The sequence below is a fragment of the Ictalurus punctatus genome, chromosome 3 (assembly GCF_001660625.3).
Source record: "Ictalurus punctatus breed USDA103 chromosome 3, Coco_2.0, whole genome shotgun sequence".
NCBI lineage: Eukaryota > Metazoa > Chordata > Actinopteri > Siluriformes > Ictaluridae > Ictalurus > Ictalurus punctatus.
This window is the reverse complement of record NC_030418.2, coordinates 17372922-17399696: the sequence shown is the minus strand read 5'-3', so window position 1 is coordinate 17399696 and position 26775 is coordinate 17372922. Positions and strand designations below refer to the sequence as shown.

The 26775-nt window shown below is 35.7% G+C and overlaps 2 protein-coding genes across 3 annotated transcripts in view; both read left to right on the top strand.

The window, feature by feature from the left end:
• Positions 1-319: 319 nt before the first annotated feature.
• Positions 320-13944, top strand: pitx3 (paired-like homeodomain 3). 2 transcript variants are annotated; one of them, XM_017463471.3, is made up of 4 exons: positions 320-568; positions 7264-7390; positions 10020-10225; positions 12853-13944. In XM_017463471.3, exons 2-4 carry the CDS (start codon positions 7282-7284, stop codon positions 13417-13419), a joined length of 882 nt encoding a protein of 293 aa, XP_017318960.1. In that variant the 5' UTR covers positions 320-568; positions 7264-7281; the 3' UTR covers positions 13420-13944. The 2 variants fall into 2 exon arrangements, with proteins under 2 accessions (XP_017318960.1, XP_017318959.1); XM_017463470.3 differs by having other exon boundaries at positions 320-577.
• Positions 13945-22021: 8077 nt separating this feature from the next.
• The window catches only part of LOC108263057 (pancreatic triacylglycerol lipase), a 6428-nt gene continuing 1674 nt past the window's right edge, over positions 22022-26775 (top strand). The window contains exons 1-9 of the mRNA XM_053679703.1: positions 22022-22116; positions 22200-22254; positions 22442-22596; positions 23071-23193; positions 23342-23476; positions 24065-24173; positions 24350-24469; positions 24640-24759; positions 24881-24999. Of these exons, the coding sequence (XP_053535678.1) occupies positions 22200-22254; positions 22442-22596; positions 23071-23193; positions 23342-23476; positions 24065-24173; positions 24350-24469; positions 24640-24759; positions 24881-24999 (936 nt within the window). The 5' untranslated portion in view covers positions 22022-22116. The remainder of the gene's footprint in view (positions 22117-22199; positions 22255-22441; positions 22597-23070; positions 23194-23341; positions 23477-24064; positions 24174-24349; positions 24470-24639; positions 24760-24880; positions 25000-26775) is intronic.

The following is a 26775-nucleotide window of genomic DNA, read 5'->3' as shown; positions in this document are numbered from 1 at the left end:
TTGTTTTGAAAAAAAGAGATAAAAGATTTCTTCTGAGTTACTAAAATTAGGGTTAAGTGTAAGTATAGGCATAGCATAAATTTAGCTACTGTAACACACAAGCGTGGAAATACCCTACAAAGAAATTACAAACGTCTTTGTGTATGTGTGTGTGTGTGTGTGTGTGTGTGTGTGTGTGAGAGAGAGAGAGAGAGAGAGAGAGAGAGAGAGAGAGAGAGAAAGAGAGAGAGAGAGAGAGAGGTCTCTGTGAGAGAGAGAGGTCTGTGTGTGTGTGTGTGAGAGAGAGAGAGAGAGAGAGAGAGAGAGAGAGAGGGGCAGTCCTTTCTGCCGCGGACCTGTCGCACAAGGTTTAACATAAAGTCAGTTCCTCTCTGCGTGTGGGGATCGAGCCTTCACTTTTTCCGGCACGCTTCATGACAGACAAATGTCAGATAAGGAAACGTGAGCTTTCACATCTTTTGTGCAGTCCAGGGAACTTTCTACATGACGGTTGATCGGTACATCATTTCAGGACAGCAGCTCAGCCACAGCAAAGTTGCATTTTTCGGGGATTACTTCAACCAAAGAGGTATTTAACGTAAGTCAAAGCTACATTCTCCATAAAAGTGTGCAGGGGTAGACAGTGAAAGCTTTTAAACCCGCAGTGAGGAGCGCTGTTCTGTCTGATCAAACCTTGAAATCTAGCCTGCGTGTGATGTGGAGCTTCGCTTGTATGACTGGAAACCGGGAGCTAAACAGCATGCCTTCATCATCACAGTGAAGCAGGAATGATCATCTCTAGGGCCTGATGAAATGCACAAATTCTGGAGTGATACATGCTCGCTACAGTAAATTTAATTTCAGCCTAACTTTAATGAGCACAAATTGTAGAGCGCTTAAACCAAGACTCCGGCTATATCCAAGCTTGTTCAGATGTTATAACATTCTATAGGATGCTACTGAATTTATCATCAAAAAGAAGTTCATTTAAATGCGTCAAGATAACAGTCGGGGTGGCTTGAATTTGCATCACAAACTTTAAAACACTAATAAATACATATTTGTGTATAGACCATCTTTTACAGTTTGTGCGGGCTCAATCATGAGTACTAGCCTATACTTTGAACATTTATTCTGGGATTTCCCCAGTAATTATAGATATGGGCCTAGGTAGATAACACATGAGGGATGGACTAGTCTACTGGCCCAGGTTCCACTTTAATCTGGCCCACATAGACTGTATCTTCCTGTCAGGATACAGCCATAACCTCACTTTGAAGAAACCGTGTCTTAGGCATGATATGGACCCAAACTTAATACGAGCCACTTTCGGCCCAGAGTTAAAATGCCACACATCTTTAAACTGGTTGCGTTTGGACTTTTTTCTTTTTTTTTTTTTCAATAACACGAAGACCTTAAATTGTGACTGCTACAGGTCGTCATACTGACATTTTCATAATTTACCCTTATACGCCTAAATTCAACCATGTTCGTGCCTGAATCGTGTGCTCTTTGGGTCATTTGAAATGACTAATCAGCTTCGATTAGAGACCTATTATCTTGTCTAGTCAGGCTGTATTTTATCTTGGGTTTTTTCCCCCTCCGTGAATGTATATCATACTTTCAACTCTTAAAGATAGATTTATAGGCTACAATAATCTGATATCAAACTTATGCTATAGGTCTTATTTCCGTGTAGACTACCTAAAATATTAGAGCAACATATAGGCCATAACAATAGATCTGTTTTTTACATAGGCTACATTATATTTATATTATACAGCAGAGTTTTATAATATATTTTTGCGGATTAGTCTATAGCTGTACACACAAAGACCCAATAATACTTCAACACATCTGTTTTATTGTTTCTATTATTTATATTATTTCTGTTGTATAGGTATTTATAGGTATTTTTTCTTTCTTTCTTTCTTTCTTTCTTTCTTTCTTTGATGTTACTTATCCTACTTGTGCTGTTGTGTCGATCTAAATTTCCCCGACGGGGGATCAATAACAGAACATCTTATCTTATCACATGGGAAAAATATATATAGACTACAATAGAATTACATTAGTATATATATATATATACACACACAACAGCTTATTTAAAATGCTATTTAGTGTTTTGCTGTACTTAAATAAATGATGTTAATTGGGCCACATCCACTGATATTTCGGAACCTCCTGTTTTATGAAACAGGATATTAGAAATAATAATAATAATAATTTCATTTGTAAATTATTTGATACTTTATATACCGAGGACTCTAACAATTGAATGAATCTGCTGAGTTTGTTTTAGGCAAGGATTAATCGTGTAACGAAGAGCAATCTTCATTGTCTATTTAGCGAATTCGCAGAGTCTCATTAATATTATAAAATACTCTAATACTCCTATTTGATGGCCGCAAACTAAGCAAATGATGCATAAAATGCGCAGTGATCTAGCTTGTGAAAGCGATGAATTTTTCTAAATGAACCTTTAGTAGAAGTCACATCTGGCTGAGTTTAAATGGAGAGTTGGGGTAGGCTGGACATAGTACAGGTCGGGCCTGTTTAAGCTTTCACGCGAGGGTTAAGCGTCCTCATGGACGTTATCATGCGTGACGTAATGAATAAATCCCTGTCAGCTCGAGCTCAGCTGTGGCCCATCAGTTTCCCTGGACTGCGGATGAGCTTCTCACTGGGCTACAGCACGCTTAGCATTGTCAACTCTCAAATTTAGATTACACTATGTATGAATAAATTCACAGCTATAGCACATTCACAACTAGGCTATCATGGCCTTTTCACCAAGATAGTTAGAAGCAATGCACAGTTTATAACATAAACTTATAAGCCTACATAACGCTAGAAAACTTCAAGTAAACTGGACTGATTTATGAGTTCAGATTCAACAGAAAGCTCAGATAGGATGCAATAAAGCAAGAGTTTAGTGTAGATTATATTTCACTAGCACTCAATCATTTTCCCATTAAAAAAACGAATCCGCATTTGCAATGTTTTGATATGTTTTGTTTTTTGGGATGTGGTGTTTAACGTCCCTACAGCAAAAACATCTGTATCCCAGCACCAAGATTAAAACTGCCTGAATAAACATTGGCAGTGTTATATTGCTAGCTGTGCATCTCCCAGTTCACAGATATGTAGAGCTGCAGCTTTAACACACACAGGCAAATGCAAATGGATGTTAGGAGGGTGGAAATTAACATCTACAAACATTGGGTAGAAATTCCATCTGCCGCCGGCTCGAGTGGGCCCGTAATAAGTTCTCAGACAGCAAAGTGACACACATCTTAATCAACTCTTAATCCAGGGAATTAATTCTGGACGCGTTTATGAATAATTCCCAGCCTAATAACGCTGCCAATGGAAATGTGCTTAGTCTGCCTTGGTCGAACTAACAGATGGACTCAACAATCTCCAGAAAAATTAGAGGATTTTCCAATCTATTATATTCTCAGCTCTTATTATTATTATTATTATTATTATTATTATTATTATTATTATTATTATTATTATTATTATTATTATTTTAACGAGATCGCAATATAGATTTCGCCTATGTAAACTTCTCAATTAATACGTGGCACAACTATCCCGCGCTGAGATGCATGTTTTAAACTATATTAAGAGCTCGACGGCTGGACGATCTTGGGCTAAGCTACTTGTATAGTTTCCGTTTCTGTATACACATGCTGCTTTTTAACCTATGCGAGGAAATCGGTGCTTTGCTTATGCAAATTATTGTCAAAATACGCGCTGAAAAATCTGGAGAGAAAAGCACGAGTGCCTCATGTGAAGTCTTAGGATATTTGTCCCTCTTTCGGAACCCTTGATTATAAACCTATAGGAAGTGTAGTTACTGCCTGTATTACTGGCAAGTTGTAAAATCAAGTGTGAAACGTGCTCAAGGCCAGCTCAGTGGAAACTATTACAATTATCCTAATAAAAGTGGCCGGCTACTGAATACCAAATGGCGATGCTGACCGTAATACCGCCTATAAAATGCTTGGAGGTCGGAGTGTCCTAACATCTTAATCAGGATATTTGCTCCGTATGAATGTTGGAGACACGGTGCAATGATTTAAGTTATAAAACTGGATTTAACAGAGAAAGCGTAAGGCTTTATTTTTTTAAATTCTCTTTTTATTATTGTTATTATTATTATTATTATTATTATTATTATTATTATTATTATTATTATGGTACACATATCCTTCCCAAATGGTCATATTAACTTGATAGTTTATTTAACAGTTAAAAAAAAAAAAAAAAAAAAAAAACTAAACTAGTCTATAACATGTTCAGTGTGTGGAGTTGAATGTGAATGTTATGTCTTCACCCGAGGAAGTCCGTGACATCTTGTTCCGTCAAAATAACTAAAGTAATCAAAAAATAATAACTGACATGACATCCAGTAACCCTAGCTCAGCGTTTGAACAAATTCCTATTCATTCTGGCTAGTCATCGAAATGCATGTTTTGTATTTGTATGTCGTGTTGGAATTACATTTTTAATATTTTACCGACAAAAAAACCGTCCTTTATCTTTTGTCTTTTATGTTGTCTTCACAGTAGGTTTTTAATAAAGTCTCAAAAACGTAGTGTCTGATTGTGCTAGGGGTGTTCCTGTTAGAGGTTTAGAGGCTTAGAGGTTTCACTGTTAGAGGTAATAGTTGGTACTTGTTTCAATAGATTTTGTTCTCGGTTTACACACACATCAGTCAGGACATATTCTATTATAATGGCAGCACAGAATAAGATCAGAACACACTATCCGTACACACCTTTTAAATAAATAGTAGATTTATGATTACAGTTGAACACATGGTATATACAATAACGGAGTGATTACCAGCATCTGTGTGTTGTATATTCCAGGACTGGTCTTAGCACCACAAATCTTCTAAATCAATAGTAATAAATAAATAAATAAATAAATAAATAAATAAATAAGAAAAATAAGTCAGCATATATTTTTCACTGTTGTATTGAACATCAGACATCAGATGGGCATCAGACATGAACTGCATATTTAAGAATGAAAAAAAATAAAGAAAGAATTATATGATTAAATAAATACTAACGATTGGATAATTATATGTTAATTAACTTTATTTGTTGAATTTGCAAATGAATCCCAAGCTTGGAAAAGGCGCTATGCCCTATAATAATAATAATAATAATAATAATAATAATAATAATAATAATAATAATAATAATAATAAAATCATCATCATCATCATCATCATAATCGTATAGTTTTCTTGTCTATCACGTGTCATCACTGGTTGCTTCTGTCCCGCTGATCCACCGTTCTCATTAAAATAATCGTGATCATAGTAATACAATTGATATGATTTTATGGGGAAATTCACGTAATTTAGATTACATTTTGAATTTGCTGATGCTTGTCTGACGAGAAGGTATTTAATGGGGAGGGGGTATGTTAAATATGTTTGTTATAATAGGTATAATATGATTCGTTTTGTATTGCTATTTGTACACAAGGATACTGACTTTCTCTTCAGAAGAACACACGTGTAAGGGATCATATTCTATATGCATCATGATCATTATATTCTTTATATATATATTTTTTATGTGCATTTTATCTTGAAGTCTACTTCATTGGAAGCAATGTTTTCATTTATGAAAGATATTAATTTGAATATTACAATTTTTTTTCCAGATGAATAGCTATTTTGTACAGCTCCACATTTAAAAGACAAATCAGAATAATCTTGATTCTGGCATATAAATCCTTGGGCACTCTCCTGCTCTTTTCCAGGCAGATGGAAGGACTGCATTTATAGATGAATATTGTCTTCCAATCTCGCTTTTTGGCAGCCTATAGGCGACACTGAAATATTATAGCACTTCAGAGGTTATGGCAGTCCACGCGTTAAGGGAGTGACTCTCTGATATGTAAGGTGTTAACTACTGTTGTATAAATAAACGAGCTGTTATTTTATTCTATTCTATTACGGTGTGATGGATTTGCGCTTCGCCTTACAGATGTGTTTTTTTGACACAGCAAGTAGACAATCCTTATCTTATAAATATAAAGATTAACTGTGTTTATAGGTTTGTTGGTGTTGCTTGATCATGGCTGGGTTTCCTTAAAAGGATTGCAGCTTGTTAAATGGTAGAGTGAGCATCATATTTAACTCTCTCTCTCTCTCTCTCTATCTATCTATCTATCTATCTATCTATCTATATCTATCTATATATATATATATATATATATATATATATATATATATATATATATATATATATATATGTTTGTAGATGTCCTGAGGGTGTTTTGTTATTGTTGTTGTTGTTGTTGTTGTTGTTGTTGTTGAGAGTATATTCTCTAGGCATATTAATTGATTACATTTTCCACTTTTTGATATTGTCGATTTGTCCTTAATCATGATAAACATATTTCGCACAGGCTGTTCACACTGATATTATCAAATTTCTGCACAGTGTTTTGCGGTTTGCTTTTAACCTACATATTTTACAGGCATAATCTCAGCCATGGCTACATGATATTAAATTTTTCATTTAAATTAAATGATTTTCAATTTACAATATTAGCGAAATAACGAAAGGAAAATCTGCATTTGAGGAGTACAGGCTGAATTGCATATATATATATATATATATATATATATATATATATATATATATATATATATATATATATATATGCAATTCAGCCTGAATTTCCAGATGAATAGCTATTTTGTACAGCTCCACAATTAAAAGACAAATCAGAATAATCTTGATTCTGGCATATAAATCCTTGGGCACTCTCCTGCTCTTTTCCAGGCAATAACAATTATATGTTAATTATAAGAATATATGTTATTCCAACTTTATATATATATATATATATATATATATATATATATATATATATATATATATATATATATATATATATATATATATAAAGGAAGGAGAAATAGGCTACTTGGAACTTCAGGGCTTTTTTCAGATTGAAATTCTGACACGCTTATTAGTACGACATCGAATAAAAATAACATTCGCTCGTTTAATAATAGGCCTACTTCTTATTATTAATATGATTAGGATTATTATTATGGTGATGATTATTATTATTACCAGGTTATTTAATGCCGTGAATTCATTGCGGATATTGCGTTGGGGAATAGTTTATTGATGTCCTTTCATATTCTTTCAAAAAACTGCATGCTATTTTGTTTTATTTACTGTAAAGTCCTGATAGTCATTGAAAGTCCGTGTGTTTTGTGGTGTTTTGCAGAGCCTGTGGGTCGGGGGGATGGAGTTTAATCTGCTGGCGGACGCCGAGGCCCGCAGCCCCGCATTGTCTCTGTCCGACTCCGGCACACCGCAACACGACGCGGCGTGTAAAGGCCAGGACAACAGCGGTCAGTCTACTCAAGATAAACTACCCACACAAACACTGGATCTAAAGGCAAAGTTATGCTTCGAAAGTCAAATGCATTAATCCAGGATGTTTACCGGCTGTGCGAGCAAAACATATACTAAAGTACCCGAATAAATAGAATAACAAATTAATGAAGAATATTTCACACACACACACACACACACACACACACACACACACACACACACACACACACACACACACTGTTGTTAAATCAGGATTCTTTATACTCTATATCCCCAATTCCCCAATAAAATCACAGAAATAGTCTTAGCTAAATAAATCAGGCCGCTAAATGGCATGATGTTAATGCACGACAGGTGTAAATAACCTAAAGTTTCGGATGGTTTCTTCTAAATGAATACCACAATCTATAGGATTTTGTTTAAGATAGCCTAAGCTGTTGTTTTTTCTCTCTAGGAGGCTCGGACAAGAACAGGGATATATATTGTACATTTATGCAAATTAACTTTCTGCACTTTTATTTACTTTTTTTGTTATGGTTATTACAACAGATTACCTTTCTAAACCATGTGCAGCAAATATAATCGGAACCCTCTGATCAGGCTGAACACGTCAACTTAAAATATAGCCTGTTCCTTTTCACAAGCAGTTTTAAATCAGTTGTTGAGTGGGGATTTGTGTTCCATGCGGTAATGTTCTGAGGTTGGGTCTAAATGGTGTAAATCCCTAAAGTAGCCATTTTCCACATCATCTGTGAAATTTAGTGGTTTATATCTGAAAGCCCGTGACTGCAGGATAGCAAAACAAAACTGGCAGCATTTTAGCGCAGAGAGCTTAATTTTAATTTTATTTTAGATCTCTGAATTTTACCCCCCCCCCCCCCCAAAAAAAAAAAAAAAAAAAAAAAAAACGGTTTTTAAAAATTGTTGCTTGTAACTTTGCATCAAAACATATTATTTAATAACGACTAAACAGCATGTTATCGTTTATTATTTCCACTCATTTCCAAAAAGAGATGGAAGAAGCATAGGCCTACATACAGTATTTTCTGAAGTCTCTACATCACCGACAGACCAAATGGGTTGAAAATGTTATTAAGCAAAAGCATTGCAGGTTAATGTCTAAAGGGAAACATAAAATAGGCTACATGAGAGTTAATGTAGTTAACTGTCAGTTAAAAGTAAACAGTAAATAGTAAACAGACAGTTAATAGTAGAAATACTCACAGTTGTGATTAATGTTCTCAAGCAAAAGTATAAAGCTCAAGCAGGAGAACTAATATGAAGTTGAAAAGTGGAAGTCGGGTGTATTCGAGTTTATGGAACAAGCAAGCAAGGGAAGCTTTGGAATTCAATGTTGAAATTGCACTTTACCAGTGGACACATTTTTCACATTTATAATTTAAAAAAATAAAAATAAATAAAAAATACAAAATATTGTAATTTAACTCATCTCATCTTGTTGTCCTGGAATTTTTTTTTATGATTAGTTTTTATTTATTTATTTATTTATTTATTTTTTACCAGAGATAACCATATTTGTTGTATTATTTGTAACAATATGTGTGAAAGTTCAAAAGATATTACACTTCATGAATAAATAATCACTGTAAATACATCTGGAAATATTTTGATTATCCCCTCTCCTCATTCTCAAGACTTTTTCATTGACTTCCTTTAAAACAGGTCATACATACAGTACATTTGCATCCCACAGTGCACATACAAAGCCACTTAGGATGTTTTTGAGGGTTGTGTTTCTTGTTTTGTCATTATATAGGTCAACTGAGAGTTTCCAACCTGCCCTTATGAGACTTATATTCACTTATGCTGTAATCTGAAGGACAGCCAAGTGGCTGCAGATAAATGTATATTTAATTGGAGCCAAATGTGACAAGGGATGAGGCAGACACATAAATCAATTTATAACAAGGCTTCAGGCCCCAGAGCAAGCCAACAGTCTTCCAATGAAGTGGTCGGCGGTTTTTCCTCCTGACAAAGAGAAATCAGTGTGGAAGAACATGTCATAATCTTAGCAATGTACTATAAGAGCTGATTGTTATCAGAAGTCAAAATTTGAATGTGTGTGTGTGTGTGTGTGTGTGTGTGTGTAGGACCTTACATATGTTAAAACAATTATTAAAATTGCTGTAACAGTTTTTTTCTATTTAAAATATAAAATATATTTCTATTTACAGTAATGTACATTAATGGGCTCAAAAAATCCTACTGATGTATGGAGAATTGTGATGTGTTGGAAAGCTGGCTGGTTTAGAAATGCTCCTGCAGTTAAGCCCATGCCAAACAGCTCCAAACCTGCCCTGTCACTAATGCCTGATCCAGGGATTATGTGGCCAACTAATTTAGCTCCTTCTGTGAGGTCTTCAATTTGCAGAACTACTCTGGTGAGGGAGGATTTTCCCCAGACATAACAAATGCTGTTTGGTCTTACTGTTTACTTTGTTTTGTGGCACTCTTTATTTCTTGGTGTTCATGAAAAGGCAATTTTCCCATGCATCTTTTTTTCTTGAAAAAATGAATTTGTCTCTGAGCATTTATAAAAAATAATCTGTAATATGCAAATGGTGCACAAGTATTCTGAATTTCAATGAAAGATTTCTTCTTTTTTTATTTTTTTTACTGCAGACACAGAGAAGTCCCATCAGAATCAGACAGATGAATCAAATCCTGAAGACGGGTCTTTAAAGAAGAAGCAGCGCAGGCAGAGGACACATTTCACTAGCCAGCAACTACAAGAACTGGAGGCCACCTTCCAGAGAAACCGCTACCCAGACATGAGCACGCGAGAGGAAATCGCCGTATGGACAAATCTCACAGAAGCACGAGTGAGGGTATGTGTCTAGTAGACACTTTGAGCTGCAGAAACTGGGCATCACTCAACAACAATTACAGCTGTTTAATGGTCATTTTAAAGAGATAATTTTTTGTGCTTTGTGATCAGAAATGTAGTGAAAATCTACTACATATATCAGCAACTACTTTATCACTGTGAGAAGACTTGGAGGATTTTACTCAAAACGCTTACTCTCAATTCGTCTTATAGAGACACTGATATGGTAACCCTACTGTTTCACAATTTAGAATTTGTTAATCATCACTTTCGAAATTTTGCAACATTAAATTTTAAGTCATATACATTTACACATAATTATAAAATGATAAAATACTAAAGTGGTCAAATATCAGTTCAGACACCATTTCAGTTTATCAGAAACCACTTTAGTATAACACAAAATGTGATCTAATACAAATGCCATACAACATACGGCAGACACGTTTATTAGACACGTATTACTCATATGCAAATTCAGTGCTATTCCTCTCAAATCTCAGCCAGGACATTTAGTTATCACAGCGTAGTAGAGAATAAAGCAGGTGGGCTGCTAGCCTGATGGATGACAGCACATTCACTGGCTTCATGCCTGCCCGACATCTAAAGGATCAAATTCATGCTGGACAGAGGAAAGGTCACATAGCATGCAGTCTTGGCTATTTTGAAAGAACAACAGGGCTGGCGCTGTCCCTGTCCTAATGTCTATCAGTGGCCTCCTGAACCCTGTATGTATCCCACTAATCCTAGCAGAACATTCGCTCCTGCAACATATTCTGAATGCTTCTTCTGTCATGTTGATTTATGCAATTGAATGACTATGTGTTCCTAATACACTCTCCAAGCCTAAATCATGACCCTGACCTGAAGCCAAGCTGACCTGGGCTACATTTAAAGCCACACTGGACAAAGATGGATTTTTTTTTTCAGGAAAATCTTTGTCATGTTACTATTACTGTTCACTGGCTATTTTATGGAAGGCTTCATCATCATATATTAAAAATAGCTGAACTGTACTGTATAAAGTTTTTTTTTTCACAATCTCGCAGTTTTTATGCTATGTTTTAGGCTCCTGGGAATAAGAATATAGACATTTATTGTTATTACAAGTAACTTTATGCAAATATAGTGTTGATTCAGTGAATCATGAAACAGCTGAGAACCTAAATTAAGACCAGAGAAACCCTGGCAATCCAGATAGCATTCAGTTACAGATAGATATTCAGTTATTTCTGTGAAGCCTTAAACACCATTGATATCATTGCAAACATGTTTCAAAGAGTGGGGGATTCCACATCCCTTAAAATAAACTAGTGGCATAATGCCACTGTGTGGTATATTACACTATTTGCTCTCCAAATGAGCTTCTCATTACTATAGCAAGACTTAATGTCACTCAGACAAGTATTAAAGCATGACAGATTTCAATCATAGGCAATAGTTAACTTTTCTACTTGCTCCTTTTAGTATCTGAAAGATCAAAAATCAACCTGTAATGTCATCAAGAGGCCATCTATTAGTGAGAATTAGAAGGATTTCCAAATATTCACTGTTTTATTATGAATAACAAATGGGGTTTTACCCATTAAATTTCCTCTGCAATTCAGCTCAATGTATGCTTAAGAAAACAGATTTTGAGGAGCTAGATTCAATATTATCCTTTAAAATTAGCAATTAAAACGTTAATCCACCTACAACCTCTAAAAATAGGACTTTAAATTTGACTAATGTGCAGAGAGATCTCTCTCGACATTTCTGCCAGATGTAGCTCACAGTAGGGGGATAATTTAGTTTAATTAATCAGGCCTAATGTAATGCCTACAGAACTTGTCTTTCATTTACTTTTGTAATTTTCTCATGAAATATTAAAAAAAGAAAATATTTTATCTTTGATATACTTGCCAAATCTACAGTTTTACTGTGGAATTGGGAGATTTCTCTCTTCCTGTTGCACAATATTTTTTGTGTCCATGGTATAGGAGTAGGACATTTTACATACATTAATTATATTAATGTAGTTAAAAGTGAAATAAACAAGGTGGGGGTGTTTTAATGCAATGCATAAATACTTGGGCTGTTACACTTGTGTGTGTATGTATGACTATAGTACAGTGTATTAAAAGATGAAATTGTATATCACTATACTTTGATAAATTGCAACCATGGTCATATGAAAGTAAAACAGGAGGCTGCTTTTTAGTGAGTGTGCTTGTTGTGTGAAGGAGAATTGGTTTAGTCGCTCTGGTGTTCTTTATTCTTATACTCTGGTGTTCACATATTGACATATGTGACAATATAAGATCATTTTAGGGCCTTCATTTAAAAAAACAGGATGTAATACTGTTTCATTGAAAAAAAGAAGTTAAACAAAAGTAACATGTTACATATAAGATGTATATAATGTAAATGCATTATATTTGTCAGTGGTAATAATGATTATAATCCAGGATCAGGGCTGGTTTGGGGGCTGGTTTTTGGTTTTGTTACATATACTTTGTAAGAAAAAATACATGTTACATAAAAATCTAATTACTGATTTTGTGTATAACTGATATTGTGAAACTAAAAACATACTGTATGTAGCCTGTAGTTTTGACATTTTTCCCCTTTCTTTGTCTCTTGATCCAGGTATGGTTTAAAAACCGTCGTGCCAAGTGGAGAAAGAGAGAAAGGAACCAGCAGGCTGAGCTGTGTAAGAATGGCTTTGGTGCCCAGTTTAACGGACTCATGCAGCCATATGATGATATGTACTCTGGCTATTCATACAACAATTGGGCCACCAAGAGCTTGGCTAGCAGCCCCCTATCAGCCAAAAGCTTCCCTTTCTTTAACTCTATGAATGTTAGCCCACTGTCGTCGCAGCCCATGTTCTCCCCACCTAACTCCATCCCCTCCATGAACATGGCTTCCTCCATGGTGCCCTCAGGAGTGACAGGGGTGCCGGGATCAGGCCTGAATAACCTGGGCAACTTGAACAATCTGAACAGCCCTACGCTCAACACAGTGGCAGTGTCAGCGGCCACCTGCCCCTATGCCACTTCGGCCAGCCCCTACATGTACAGAGACACTTGTAACTCCAGCCTGGCTAGTCTACGGCTGAAAGCCAAACAACACACCAACTTTGCATACCCGGCTGTGCAAAACCCTGTATCTAACTTAAGCCCCTGCCAGTATGCAGTAGATCGGCCTGTATGAATCTCTTCTGCTCATGTGAGAAAATCCCCATCCTGTCCTTAAACCCACTACTGATCTAATCTGCCATTTCATTCTAAGGCATCAACCAGCAATATGGACTGGCTGCAAACATGCAACTTTTGAAAATGACTGAAACCATAGGAATAAGATTCATGAGGAAATAAAAGAAAAATTAACTCAAAATGGACCATGACTAAAAAGGACTTGATCATGACACTTGGCTTTTGAACTGACCAAGTGGATTTCTAAACTTTTCTCTCCAGCATGACTAGAGTGAATTACGAAGACAAGGATTGAATGCTTTTTACTGCATTGGTAGCAAAGCCTTGCAAGGAAAAGTGTCCAAAATACATTCGCTACGAGCCCACAATGAGGCACATGTGTCTGCAATACAGGCAAAAGTATGTACATAATGGCTTTCTGTTTTGTATGTGACAAAAATATCTATGAAATGTAGTATTTTAAAGAATGATTTAAGCATGTTCCTCAAGAGCAGAACCTGGATAAATGTGGATTTTAAAGGAATTTTAATCTTTGTTGTGAATTCCATTCAGCTAGGGTAAGAGGTCATGTCAAAGGTTGCTGTCAGACGAAGAATTAGCATTGAGTAGTTTGAGAGAAAGACAAATAAGTTCAAGCGTAAAAATAAGTATCAGCTCTGCTGAAACATAGAACATTCAAGGTTTAAAAAAAAAAAAAAGTAACTAAAAAGCCATTGAATATAGTTTTGTGTGGTGTTCTAAAAAGGGAGTCTATGACTGTAAAATAATGTATGTAAGAGTGCAGTTGTTGAAAAAAACTTTTTTGGTGTAGCCTGATTTGTCTCATTAAAATGAAAATAAAGAATTATTTGTTTTAATGAGTAACACCCTGAACAAATATAGAGTTCAGTGAACCTATTAGCTCTCTAAATGATTATCGTCACATCAGGACAAAATCTGAGAGAGTGTTCTCTCCTTGTACTTGTCAGTCAATAGCAATGTTCCTTAAGTTCCATTACAACATCATACAGAGGGAACAAGGGTGAACTAGAGTGGGAGATGGAAAGATATAGATGTTCCTGGTGACTCGTCACTGATCTGTTTGACCTACACGCTTGTAGAGTCCTCCCCTAGCTGCAAGCGGCACTTTATCGTGAATATCCTGTAATGAGAGGGTGGAGGCGATTCTTGGTTCTGCGCCTTGTCTCTTAGCGGGAACGTGGCCAACATTACGTAAGCACATAAAAGGCATCACTCCAGAGTGCCACAGTGACCAATCGTCCAGTCACAGCCTAAACTAAACCTGAGAACCTTCAGCTGTCCACAAAAACAGTCTACCATTTCAGACCTTTCAATTCAGTTTCTCCACTTGTTTACAGAGAAAAGTTTCACAGAGAATACTTATACAAAGTATACATTTTGGGGGGAAAATTTTAGCTATATTATTTTACTGAACTGGAATATTGTTAATCATCAAACAAGATCTGTAATTATGCTCTGTGGATATATTTACTACAACTACAACACCTACTCCTTACAAAGCACTACAAACTTACTCTGGATTAGATAGAGTGGATGTCAATTTATGTGTTTCTTTTAGCTATTTGATGTGTTATTTCTCACAAAAGGTGTCTTACATTTAAAACAAAAATACACACCACACAACAATATTAGCACAGTATTAGCTCATCTTTAAACTTTTCTGCATGTTGATTCATATTAAAGTCACCATTCCCACAAAATAATACTTTTATCAGCATCAGAACGGAATAACACAGAAGACAGGGTCAGACGACAATGGAGCGCAATGTAATTAACAGTGTATAGAGTGTGCAGTTGATAACACACTGACTAGTGGAAATAAAATGACGAAATTAAGCTCTTTGTAGTACCAAGAAGTCAAACTCATTTGTAGAAAATAAATAGTTGCAGTGGTTACAGATAGTGTGTGTGTGTGTGTGTGTGTGTGTGTGTGTGTGTGTGTGTGTGTGTGTGTGTGTGTGTGACACTGATGATCCTCTCTCAGCACTCTGAATCAATATCTCACTGAAGTGTAATTAAGCTCTTTGTAGTATTGGTAGATCAAGAAGTTAAACTCATTTGTAGAAAATAAATAGTTGCAGTGGTTACAGATAGTGTGTGCATGCGTGTGTGTGTGTGTGTGTGATCTGTATTCTCAGACAAGGCTTGGTCACACTGATGATCCTATCTCAGCACTCTGAATCAATAGCTCAGTGAAGTGTAAATATCCTCTCATCTTCGATGTTTACTTCACACAGCAGACTGTGAACTAGAAAGAAAATGTATTTACAGTAGTTATGACCCCTGGCCCAAAAAACCTAAGAAGAGTAACAATCACCTCAGAGATTTGAGTCACCTGTACAGCTATTTTTATTTTCAAATTTGAGCCAATAAGTAGTACTTGTTTGGTAAGTTAAGCTTGGTAATTAACAGACTCATATTGTATAGAGATAGTATATAATTTAAAAGTTATCTTAGGAATTATTCTAATTATTTTATAAACAAAATTGCAAAAGAATATATATAATTATACCACATTATATCCAATCAGGCCCTCCACTAATGTTTATTGTTTATCCTCTATCCTTGTTTCACATGGTTATCTTTATTTGGTTAGCTTGTTTGTCTGAAAGAAGCAGATTAGGACGGATACCATTAAAACTAACCCAAGGCCACTTTAATTATAATAACACAAGCCTTTTTCTCTCTCTTTTTTTCTTTTTAAATATATTGTCCTTTTACTGCCCATTAAGAGACAAAAAGTAGACAAACTATAACATTAAATAAGGCTAAATCCTGTTTGAAATAATAGTATTTCCATTATATATGTATATATATATATATATATATATATATATATATATATATATATATATATATATACACACACACACATAATCATATAATAAATGTTAGTAAGCAATATTATATATGAATAATATAGAAATTATTCTTCAGTATACGCAAAGTGTAGTGTCAAGCAATAACACAGAAACTAACGTTTTTCTGTGATTACAAACTTGACATTTCTAACTTTAGCTGTTAGTAATAATTTATATCTGACATATAACTACCTCAAAAAGACTACAAGAAGAGAATATTATGAAACTTGTCAGATGAAGACTTGCAATCATGGAATAATGAAAGCCTTTTATCAAAAAACTCATAATCAAAAGTCATATCTTACATAACACACTCAAAAAGATATGGGTGCTTCATATGAAGAGCTAGTGCCCTAATTCACTAATTGCATACATAGTTGAAGGTCTCAGCCTAATTACATTTTTTTAATCAATGCTACAGTGAAATCATGTCATGGGCCAGGCACTAAGACAAAATTAATATGAAAATTTAGATAAAAGTTATTGAAGCCTGAACAGAGTGTCTTAATCATGATAATTAGTACTGAAAATAAAAAAGAAACACTGCGGAGAAATGTAATTTCTTTTCATACTAAGTTCTAAATGAGGATTAAAGAAATGAAAGTCTGTCAGGATGGTTCTCCAGAATTATTAACAAGACAAATTGATCAGAGACAGATGAAACTTCACATTCGGTTCCATCTGTCTTTGATCAGTCACGTTTGTGCAAACAGTTCATAAAACACCTATTATATTGATACACTACTGTGTGTTTCCATCGATTTTTGATCAGTTTGTCTTGTTAATAATTCTAGAGAGACACTTTGGCTGACTTACTTATATAAAAACCTCATTTAGAACATTATGTTTCTTGCACAGTGTTTTACCATTTTTATTTTTAGCAATAAGTAACATAATTAAGACACCATACGTCACAATGAATATAATTCAAATGTCATGTCTGGATTGTGCACATAGTCTAGAATTTCTTCTATGTAAATCTGTCTTGCTCGCATTACCTCTAGTCATCTTCAAGTTAGCTCATTCTCCTCTCGTGGCCTTGGTCAGATCTCCTGGGACCATCTTCTGATTGTAATGCACTGGCAGGATTAAAATTCCAGAGGCAAAATCCCGAGACAGAACGGATCCGTTTGAGCCCACACCCTGCTCTGTAATTTTATTTTATATTATTATGGGCTACACTGCTGAATAAATAACCAAAGGCAGGCCTACAGTGGCATTCATAATATACAGTATAAATATTATACAAATTTATAAAACATACTTGTGTTTGCCTTGCTTGTTAATCTTTAACACTTATAGACTATAGCTCAAATTAAAGATGCAAGATAAATAAAAGATAAAGATTGATATAAACTCCCAGTGTTAAATGACACATAGGTTAAATGTTACAGCACATACCATAAGCATAAGTAAGAGTAAATAAACCAGTCAAGAGAGTGCAAAACAGACCAACCATATTAAATATGATAAATTATACTGCTTTCTGTGTATTTAAACCTCTTGATGGTGTACATCATTCCGTTCACAGTTTCATAACTAGTGATACTCATCACTGTGTTTTATATAGAAAGGTGAGGTGGCTTTTTCCCAGTGTAAGAAGAGATGTCCATGGGTACCTGTTTATTTATAAAGCCATTCTGCATAAATTGCCTCCATACAGTATATCACCTCAATGTTACAGTGAAAGGTCAGTAATGCCTATAATACCCCATACAAGACCTAATGCTCAGTGTAGCTTGATGAAGTTTATCCTGACCTGGGGAGAGGTCTGTTGTCAGCAGTGGTTCCCAAAGTGGAGCCTGAGGACCCCCAGGGGTCTGTGAAGCATAATCAGGGTTTTTTTTTAGTTACAGAGGTGGAAATCACAACTCACTATAATAATAATAATAATAATAATAATAATAATAATAATAATAATAATAATAATGATAATTATATATATATATATATATATATATATATATATATATGTGTGTGTGTGTGTGTGTGTGTGTGTGTGTGTGTGTGTGTGTGTGTGTGTGTGTGTAATAATACATAGCTATTATATTTATTGAGTTTTTATAGTTATCAAGTAAAAAATGTATGTAAAAAATACATAGAGGTAATCACTCAAAATTTTTTATTAGGTCAAGCAACCTGTATTGGACCACTTGAGATGGAATGACTCATAAATCTGTGGATAGGTGGTCTGTGGAATATATATTTTACTGTTAAAAGTAAACAAGTGTTACAAGTTTAATATTTAATTACAAACTTACAGTAGTGTGCATGTACCTCATTCTAAATGAAAGCACTCTCCACGTGTTTCCATAGATTTAAATCTGTGCAGGCATTTCCACACTCATGCTATTTTCAACCAGGATTAGCCTGAACTTTAAATGTCCCCACTGACCGGGCTCAGCATTCCATGGCAGTGTATGTAAAATGCAACTAAATAGGAGTTTATTTATATTTATTTCCATGTTTTAATCATATTAATGATTAACTCAGTGTTATGAGAGACAAACTAATAAGTAAGCGCCCGCGTACACTGATCTAAAACTCTTTGCTGCCATCTTCTGGAGATAAAGTGTACTACGGTTAAAACAATGCTGGAGGTGTTGGTCTTTTCCCGCACGTCTGTCTGTCTATCTATCTATCTAGCTAGATATCTAAGACTCACTGGATTGTAAGTTGGTTACACGTGGGTTTTTTTTTTTTTTTTTAGGATGTTTTAAACGTCTCCTTTGATCAAAATCTGACGTTTTCATCTTAAATATGACTTATTTGAGTCATTTACCTCAAAGTCTATATATAAACACCATTTTAGCAGCTGTAGCAATACATTTCTGAACCCCTTCTTGTGTATAAATAAAGGAGATACCATGGTGACATATTTGTTTATAATGTGATATATTAAATGTGATATATTATATTTGGTATTTTCAAAGGGTAAAATTAACCCTGAAAATATTAAACCATTTATGAAATAAAATTAACCCAGCATTTTTGTAAAAATGAAACCATCCATTGAGTTTCAAAGCAACCCATTTAACCCAAAATGTGTTCTGTCCTATATTTACCCAGCCATTGATTTAAGAATAACCCAATTTGGGTTGTTTTTAACCCAGTGTTTTTTTAAAGAGTGTATCTAGAGCAAGAGCCTCTTTTATGGCATGCCAGTTTCCGAACAGCTCGAGGACAATCAAACAAGCCTGCTGTAAATCATTAGCCCATCAGGTGATTACTGCTTAGGTGATGTGGAAACATAACACATGGTTCCATAAGCAAAAGAAAGGGCAATACCCTTTCTGATAAGATATCAGTGGGCACCAACATTAGTAAAAAACATTGCATTTTTACTTGATCTTTATATAGATCTTTATACATAAATAATAATAATAAAATAATAATAATAATAATAATAAAACGTCATCTTCTTCTTCTTCTGCTTCCTCTTCTTCTTCTTATTATTATTATCCTATTATCCTATTATTTTAATATAATAAGAGCAAACAACATTTGCAGATTATTATAAGTCATAATATTTACACCATAAACTATTTAAAGAATCCTTGACTATTATGTATATTATCTCCATGTGAATGATCTTAAACTATTTTAAAATGACCTTTAGTGAACAGAACAAGCAATTGCTTGCCTACCTCCACATTTGTAACCAAATGTGATTATGAAATGTGAAATGTGAGTTTACCAAAAAAAAGTATATTCATTTTATTCAATAGCACTAAATCAGCCTCATAACCTGAGATAAAAGTTAGTCATTGCATTAAATCATCTTTGCCTCTTCGCTCGCCTGTTCGTCCTTCCACTAATTAATTCTTTGGCTAAATTTCCCATGTTTTCATTAGGGTACTCAATCAAGTTTTCTTTACATAGGGTGTAAGCACTCTTCTCTGATTGGATGATGGTGTGACGGTGCAGGAGCATTGCAGACAATTTGATTACAAACTGAGTTGTTCAGGCTTATGTTTCATTTCATTATTGCACTTTGATCAAAGTCTAAAATTCACAGCTTGAGGAAACCACAATAAACTAGCCAGTTTTTACTACCCTATTATTACCCAACATTATCTCTTCAGGCAGACAACCTAGGAAATTTGTGAGAAATATATAGGTCGTGATATTGAATTAGGGGCCGATGCAAATGCAGAACACAACTTTAATAAGGTGCAAATAAAACACAAAACAAGACTTATATGAAACCAGGACTAAAATACAGATGGACATACCAAACAACGCAAGACAACCCATGCAGTGTGGAATGTGCAATTTATACACAAGTGCTAATGAGCCAAATGTGAATAAATGTGAATAAGGTGAAACAGACATGTGTCTAGGTGCAGTCACTGATGGGATTCGTAGTCTTAGTCTTTCTCTGCTATTTACATGACAGTGCCCCCCACCCCACCCCACCCCACCTTCTTCCGAAGCACGTAATCAGTTCGGCAGGGGGTCCAGGACCCCAGACCAGATGTCCCTAAGCACTTCGGAGTTCCACTGTCTCTCATAACTTGTGGGGTTGGACAGAGGATGCTTGACGTGTTCTCTGAGGTTCAGGTGTGGGGTGGTCACTTCCACACCGCAGACAGATGATGTGATATCCCTGGCCTGGCTTGAGCGCAGTGACAGCTACTGAGCAGCCAGCGGGAGGAACAAAGCTCAAGGCAGAGCCAAAGGGGGGAGTAAGGTTCTCCATGAGGCCAGAGGGGGTAGCTAAGTTTTCCGCAAGGCCAGAGGGGGGAAGCGAAGTTCTCCACGAGGCCAGAGGGGGTAGTGATGCTCTTCACGAGGCATGAAGGGGGAGTGATATCCTTTGTGGAGGAGGAAGAGGGAGCAACATAAGGCGCGAAGCAGAGAAAAAGAGCGACGTCTTCAGCTGAGCAGGGAGGCAGAACGACATCGTCAGTCAAGCAGGGAGGCTATTCTCCGTTCACTTGGCAGGCTGAAAGAGATCCACAGTAGGGGAGGAAGGGTGGGAGATGACTTCAGCCTGGTTGGAAGGCTCCTTCTTGATATGAGCCCTGATGACGTACATCACATCAAGCCATTCTCAATAGGGTTTGATTAGGGAGAATCTCCCTTCCTTCTCCCAGCTTGGTTTTTCCCTTTCATAAAGGGCTTCTTGGACTCTGAAAAATTCTGCTGCATCCATTGTTTTCGCTTTTGTGTTCTGTCACAATATTGATTTAGAGGCGGATGCAAATGTAGAATACAATTGAAACGTTTTATTAAGGTGCAAACAGATCAAGATTTACATGAAACCAGGATGAGAATAACATGATACAGATGGACATACCAAACAATGCAAGACAACTCCTGCAGGGCAGAATGTGACTATTTATACACAAGTGCTAAAGAGCCAAACGTAAATCAAGTGAAACAGACATGTGACTAGGTGCAGCGGCTGATGGGAATTATAGTCTTAGTCTTTCTCTGCTATTTACATAACAATATATTTATATAGTTCCATAAAGTAGAGGGTTCAACATTTAGACAGAAAAACCCAGGTTTGCCATACAAAACGAATGAATATTATTTCAAGAATCTTTCAAGAGTCCATCTGGTGACCCTAAGTGACCCTACAAATTCAGCTAGAATGTTATGTAAAATCTTTTCTCTTGAGAATTCTGTAAATTGCTCTGTACATAATAAAGATCACAACGGAAAGCTCAGAGGAGGTGTTTATTTATGCAGCAACTTGTGCCAGTTCTTCACCTGTACTTTTCCCACTTTCACATCTGATAACACAGACACATAGTGTATATAGGGAGCCGGGGAATATATCTCAGGTTGCTGTCACCATTAAAGTATGTATTTGTATAGTTTAGATGCTTAACAGATAGGGTTTGATTTGTATTCTGCTGAAGTATGTTTTGTTTTATGATTTCAGATGTGGATTTTATGGATTGGAGGACTTTTAAACTGCCTTTTTGGGGCGGTATATGGTAAGAACCAAACCAATTTAATTGACTTTCAGTAAAGAATTGCCACACTGTTGCAAAATAAAAACAGTATGTGCCTATAAATATTTCACTAAAGAGACACTAACTTTATGAACCATAAAAACAGGTGTTAATCTTCTGCACACTGAAGCAACATCTTTAGTTTTCATTTGTATGAATTGACTGGCAGGTGCGGAGGTATGCTTTGACAAGCTGGGATGCTTTTCTGATGAGTTTCCATGGAGTGGCACTACTGAAAGACCCATCGCACGCCTACCATGGAGTCCTGAGAAGAACAATGCCCACTTTCTTCTTTTCACACGACAGAACACTGATTCCTACCAGGTAAGTCTAGACTTCTAGGCAAATACGCATTGTGCCCTTCTGTATTCTGCTCAAAGTCTAAACAGGGCTTAAAAGGTACAAAATCATATTTGATGCATAAGCACAAATTTGTTGGGATGTCTAGAGCACAGTAACAGTCCGTTCTGAGTTGAAGTGGGTGTTAAAGCAGGGAAAACACTAGCATGTGCAGGATATTGGATAGTCCAGGACGAGGATTGGGAACCTGTGGTGTAGAATATGAACTTGTCAATACATCATCCCATCACTGATAAATATCCTTTATGTTTGAATGCTAAAGTGAAGTGATTTTAATTCATTATCTCCCAATGCTTATATGAGACCAACAGGGTATGAAAAATGAGTTTCTTAATGTGACATAGCCTCCCTAAAGTATTATTTAAGGGGTAGCATCAAAATGATATCGCTTTTGAGATAACAAACATTTAGTTAATTGTTTTTTTTGTTTTTTTTCAGGAAATCAGTACAAATGCAAATGTCATTGCAGGGTCTACATATCGACCAAGCAGAAAGACTCGTTTTATAACCCATGGATTTATTGACAAAGGGGATGAAAATTGGCTTCTTGACATGTGTAAGGTAAAACCAAAGCAGTATTTAGTGCACTAAAGTTTGATGCTTATTATTTTTATCTCAGTATATTCTTAAAGGTACTTTAGCAATGCTTTGTTTCTTTTATTTCAAGTCTATGCTTTCATCATCTCTGTGAATAATATCTGTCTCTTAGCTTATGCTGAGCCTGGAGGATATAAACTGTATTTGTATAGACTGGAAATCTGGTTCAAGGACACTGTACACACAGGCAGCGAATAACATTCGAGTGATCGGAGCTCAGATAGCTTATATGATTTCCATCTTTAAGGTAAGTTGGATATAAATAACTCATAGATGCCTTATGTATGTCTGTGGTGTTAATAGTTTATTTATTTTTTTCAAAACATATAAAAAATAATAATTCATTATATAACAACTTTATAATGCCCGAAACCCTGTGCTGTATGTAACTGGTTCGGCTTCTAACTGAACACCTGCACTCACAGCCATTTAAAACAGGAATCATCACACGTCAGGAGCACGAACAACAAAAACATAAGTTTCACACATAAATTTAATTGTTCCGTGAGAAATAAAAGATTAAATAGATTGCCTTTAAAATATGTTTTTACAGTACTCTAATTCTTTTGAGTGGCACATACTATTATTATTATTATTACTGTTATATTTGTCATTTAATAGTTTTAATAAAATTTTTATAAAGTGTTTGCCATATTTGTTGACTTTTTTCTTGAGTATTGTGTCCTGTGTTTTATTTATGCATTTATGGCTATTTGGTCAACCTCTGCTGGTTTAAATATATATATATATATATATATATATATATATATATATATATATATATATATATATATATATATATATATCCCATCTAAATATACTGACATGACTTCAGGAAAGTTTCCAGCAGAATCCTGAAAATGTGCACATTATTGGGCACAGCCTGGGTGCACACATGGCTGCAGAGGCTGGTCGAAGGACACCGGGGCTGGGAAGAATTACAGGTATTACCATTGGGCTGCACTGAATACAGAAATGATAAGAAATTACTTAATTGTGAACAGTGTGTATCATATCTACACATTTTGTAAATACAGCCAAGAGTAACTGTGAAGGGACAAAAAAGTTGTGTAATGTGTCTTTCCAGAAATCTTTTCAAATACTTTTGTTTCATTTTAAGGTTTGGACCCGGCTGAACCTTATTTCCAGGGCTGTCCTCCTCTGGTAAGACTGGACCCCAGCGATGCCCTGTTTGTTGATGTCATTCACTCAGATGCGCTTCCTGTGATCCCCTACCTGGGTGAGATTTTGGACAGGATTCTGTTTACTTACTGCTTGTAACAGATTTGTTGGCAAATCTGGTGTTTAAGTGCTTTAGCTCACAGTAAGAAAAAGTGACCAAATTAATATAAAGTATATACATATAATGCAGTCTGCACTAATATTGTTAAATATTCCATTTCCTTTTAGGATTTGGAATGTCTGAAGCTGTTGGACACCTTGACTTTTACCCAAATGGAGGAGAAAGCATGCCTGGTTGTGAAAAGAATATAATCTCACAAATTGTTGACATTGATGGCATTTGGGAAGGTGAGGCACCATATTAATAATATTCCAGGCTTCTAATATGCATAATCAACCTGACCTCATTGATAATTGTGATTATTGATGTAATTATTATTAGTGAGTTTCTTTTCTGCTCCTTTGTTAGGTACCCGTGACTTTGTTGCCTGCAATCATCTGAGAGCCTACAAGTACTACAGTGATAGCATCCTAAACCCCAAAGGCTTTCTAGGATACCCCTGTTCTAACCAGAACATGTTTGAGTCTGTAAGTACGCAGTCTGAGTAAGATGAACAATTGCAAGAATAAGTAGAATTAGACATATTTATCATTCCTGATTTAATAAAATAAGTGGTCAAGGAGTTAATGTCTGTACTTGTGACTGAAGGGCTGTACATGTAAATCCCAGGGCTGCCAATGTTGGGCTTTTGAGCAAGGACCTTAAACTGCTTAGCTACTGTATATCTTTGATGTTATTGTGCCTCAATTTTATGTCACTTAAAAGTGCTAATCTAGAGAACACCTGTAAATATTACTGGTTTTAGACTGGCTTCAGACTTTTTAAAGTGGTAGTGAAAAGGTGCAGAACCTGTCACCACACATGCCATTGATATGGTTGTGAACTGTTTCTATTTAGAAGTCGATTTGGGCAGAGCTTCAATTCATGAACTTGTTTTTATGAACTTTCTTTCTGCAGCGGTCCTTGCTAATAACATTTTCTCTAAGGTTGGGATAAGCAAAACAGTCTAGCAAACATAGGACAGGATCTCGTATGACTGTATCTCCTGAGGGACTGCTGGTTGTTGTTCACCTGACTTCTTCTGTTTTTGTGTATATCTCATACTAAATTGTTTTTGCCCGTCAAATGAAATACAACATAAAACAAAGGCAACCTGAGTAAACACACAATATATATTTATTATTTTTTTTAATTGAAGCAAAAAAGAGTTATCAAACATCTATCACCCATGTGAAAAACTAACTGCCCCCTTAAACTTAAAATCTGGTTGTTCCACCTTTACCAGCAATAACTGCAAAAAAATGCTTCCGATAACTGGAGATCAGTCTTTCACTTACTTCTAGGACCAGGACTTACTCCTGTGATTTGGATCATTCTCTTGCTGCATAATCCAGTTGTGCTTGAGTGTCAACTTACGGACTGAAGACTGGATATTCTCCTGTAGGATTTTCTGGTAGAGAGCAGAGTTCATGTTTCCTTCAATTATTGCAAGTTTCTTAGGCCCTGAAGCAGCAAAGCACCCTTGCACTTCCACCACCATGCTTGACCATAGGCATGATGTTCTTTTTGTGGAAATCTGTGTTTGGTTTACGCCAAATGGAACAGGACCCCTGTTTTCCAAACAGTTTAACTTTCGACTCATCAATCCACAGAACATTCTCCCAAAAGGTTTGAGGATCATCAATGTGTGTTTTGGCAAAATTCAGACGACCCTTAATGTTCTTCCGGGTTAGCAGTGGTTTTCGCCTCACCACTCTTCTATGGATGCCATTTTTGCCCAGTGTCTTTCTGATATTGGAGTCATGAACAGTGACCTTTATTGATGCAAGAGAGGCCTGTAGCTCTTTTGATATTGTCCTTGTCTCTTTTGTGAATTGCTGGATGAGTCATTGCTGTGCTCTGGGAAGAATTTTGGAAGGTTGGCCACTTCTGGGAAGGTTTACTACTGTGCCGAGTTTTTCCATTTGGAGACAATGGCTCTCACTGTGGTTCTTTGGAGTCCCAGAGCCTTTGAAATAGCTTTGTAACCCTTCCCAGACTGATGTATTTCAATCACCTTCTTCCTCATCATTTCTGGAATTTCTTTCAATTTTGGCATAGTGTGTTACTGGGTAAGACTGGGTAAGTTTCATAGATTTGGGGAATTAGTAACTATGGGGGCCAATACATTTTCACACAGATCCAGTTGGTATTGAATAACAATTTAGTATGAGATATACATAAAAACAGAAGAAATCAGAGCACTGTATGTAATAAATAAATAAATAAATAAATAAAAACCTTGAACATTTTTTTCAATAGAA

Bases quoted from the DNA above. Each gene is read 5' to 3' on its own strand.
- pitx3 (XM_017463471.3), top strand. From the start codon at position 7,282: ATGGAGTTTAATCTGCTGGCGGACGCCGAGGCCCGCAGCCCCGCATTG. The intron at 7,391-10,019 runs GTCAGTCTACTC...TTTTTACTGCAG, and splicing joins TAAAGGCCAGGACAACAGCG to ACACAGAGAAGTCCCATCAG. The intron at 10,226-12,852 runs GTATGTGTCTAG...CTCTTGATCCAG, and splicing joins TCACAGAAGCACGAGTGAGG to GTATGGTTTAAAAACCGTCG.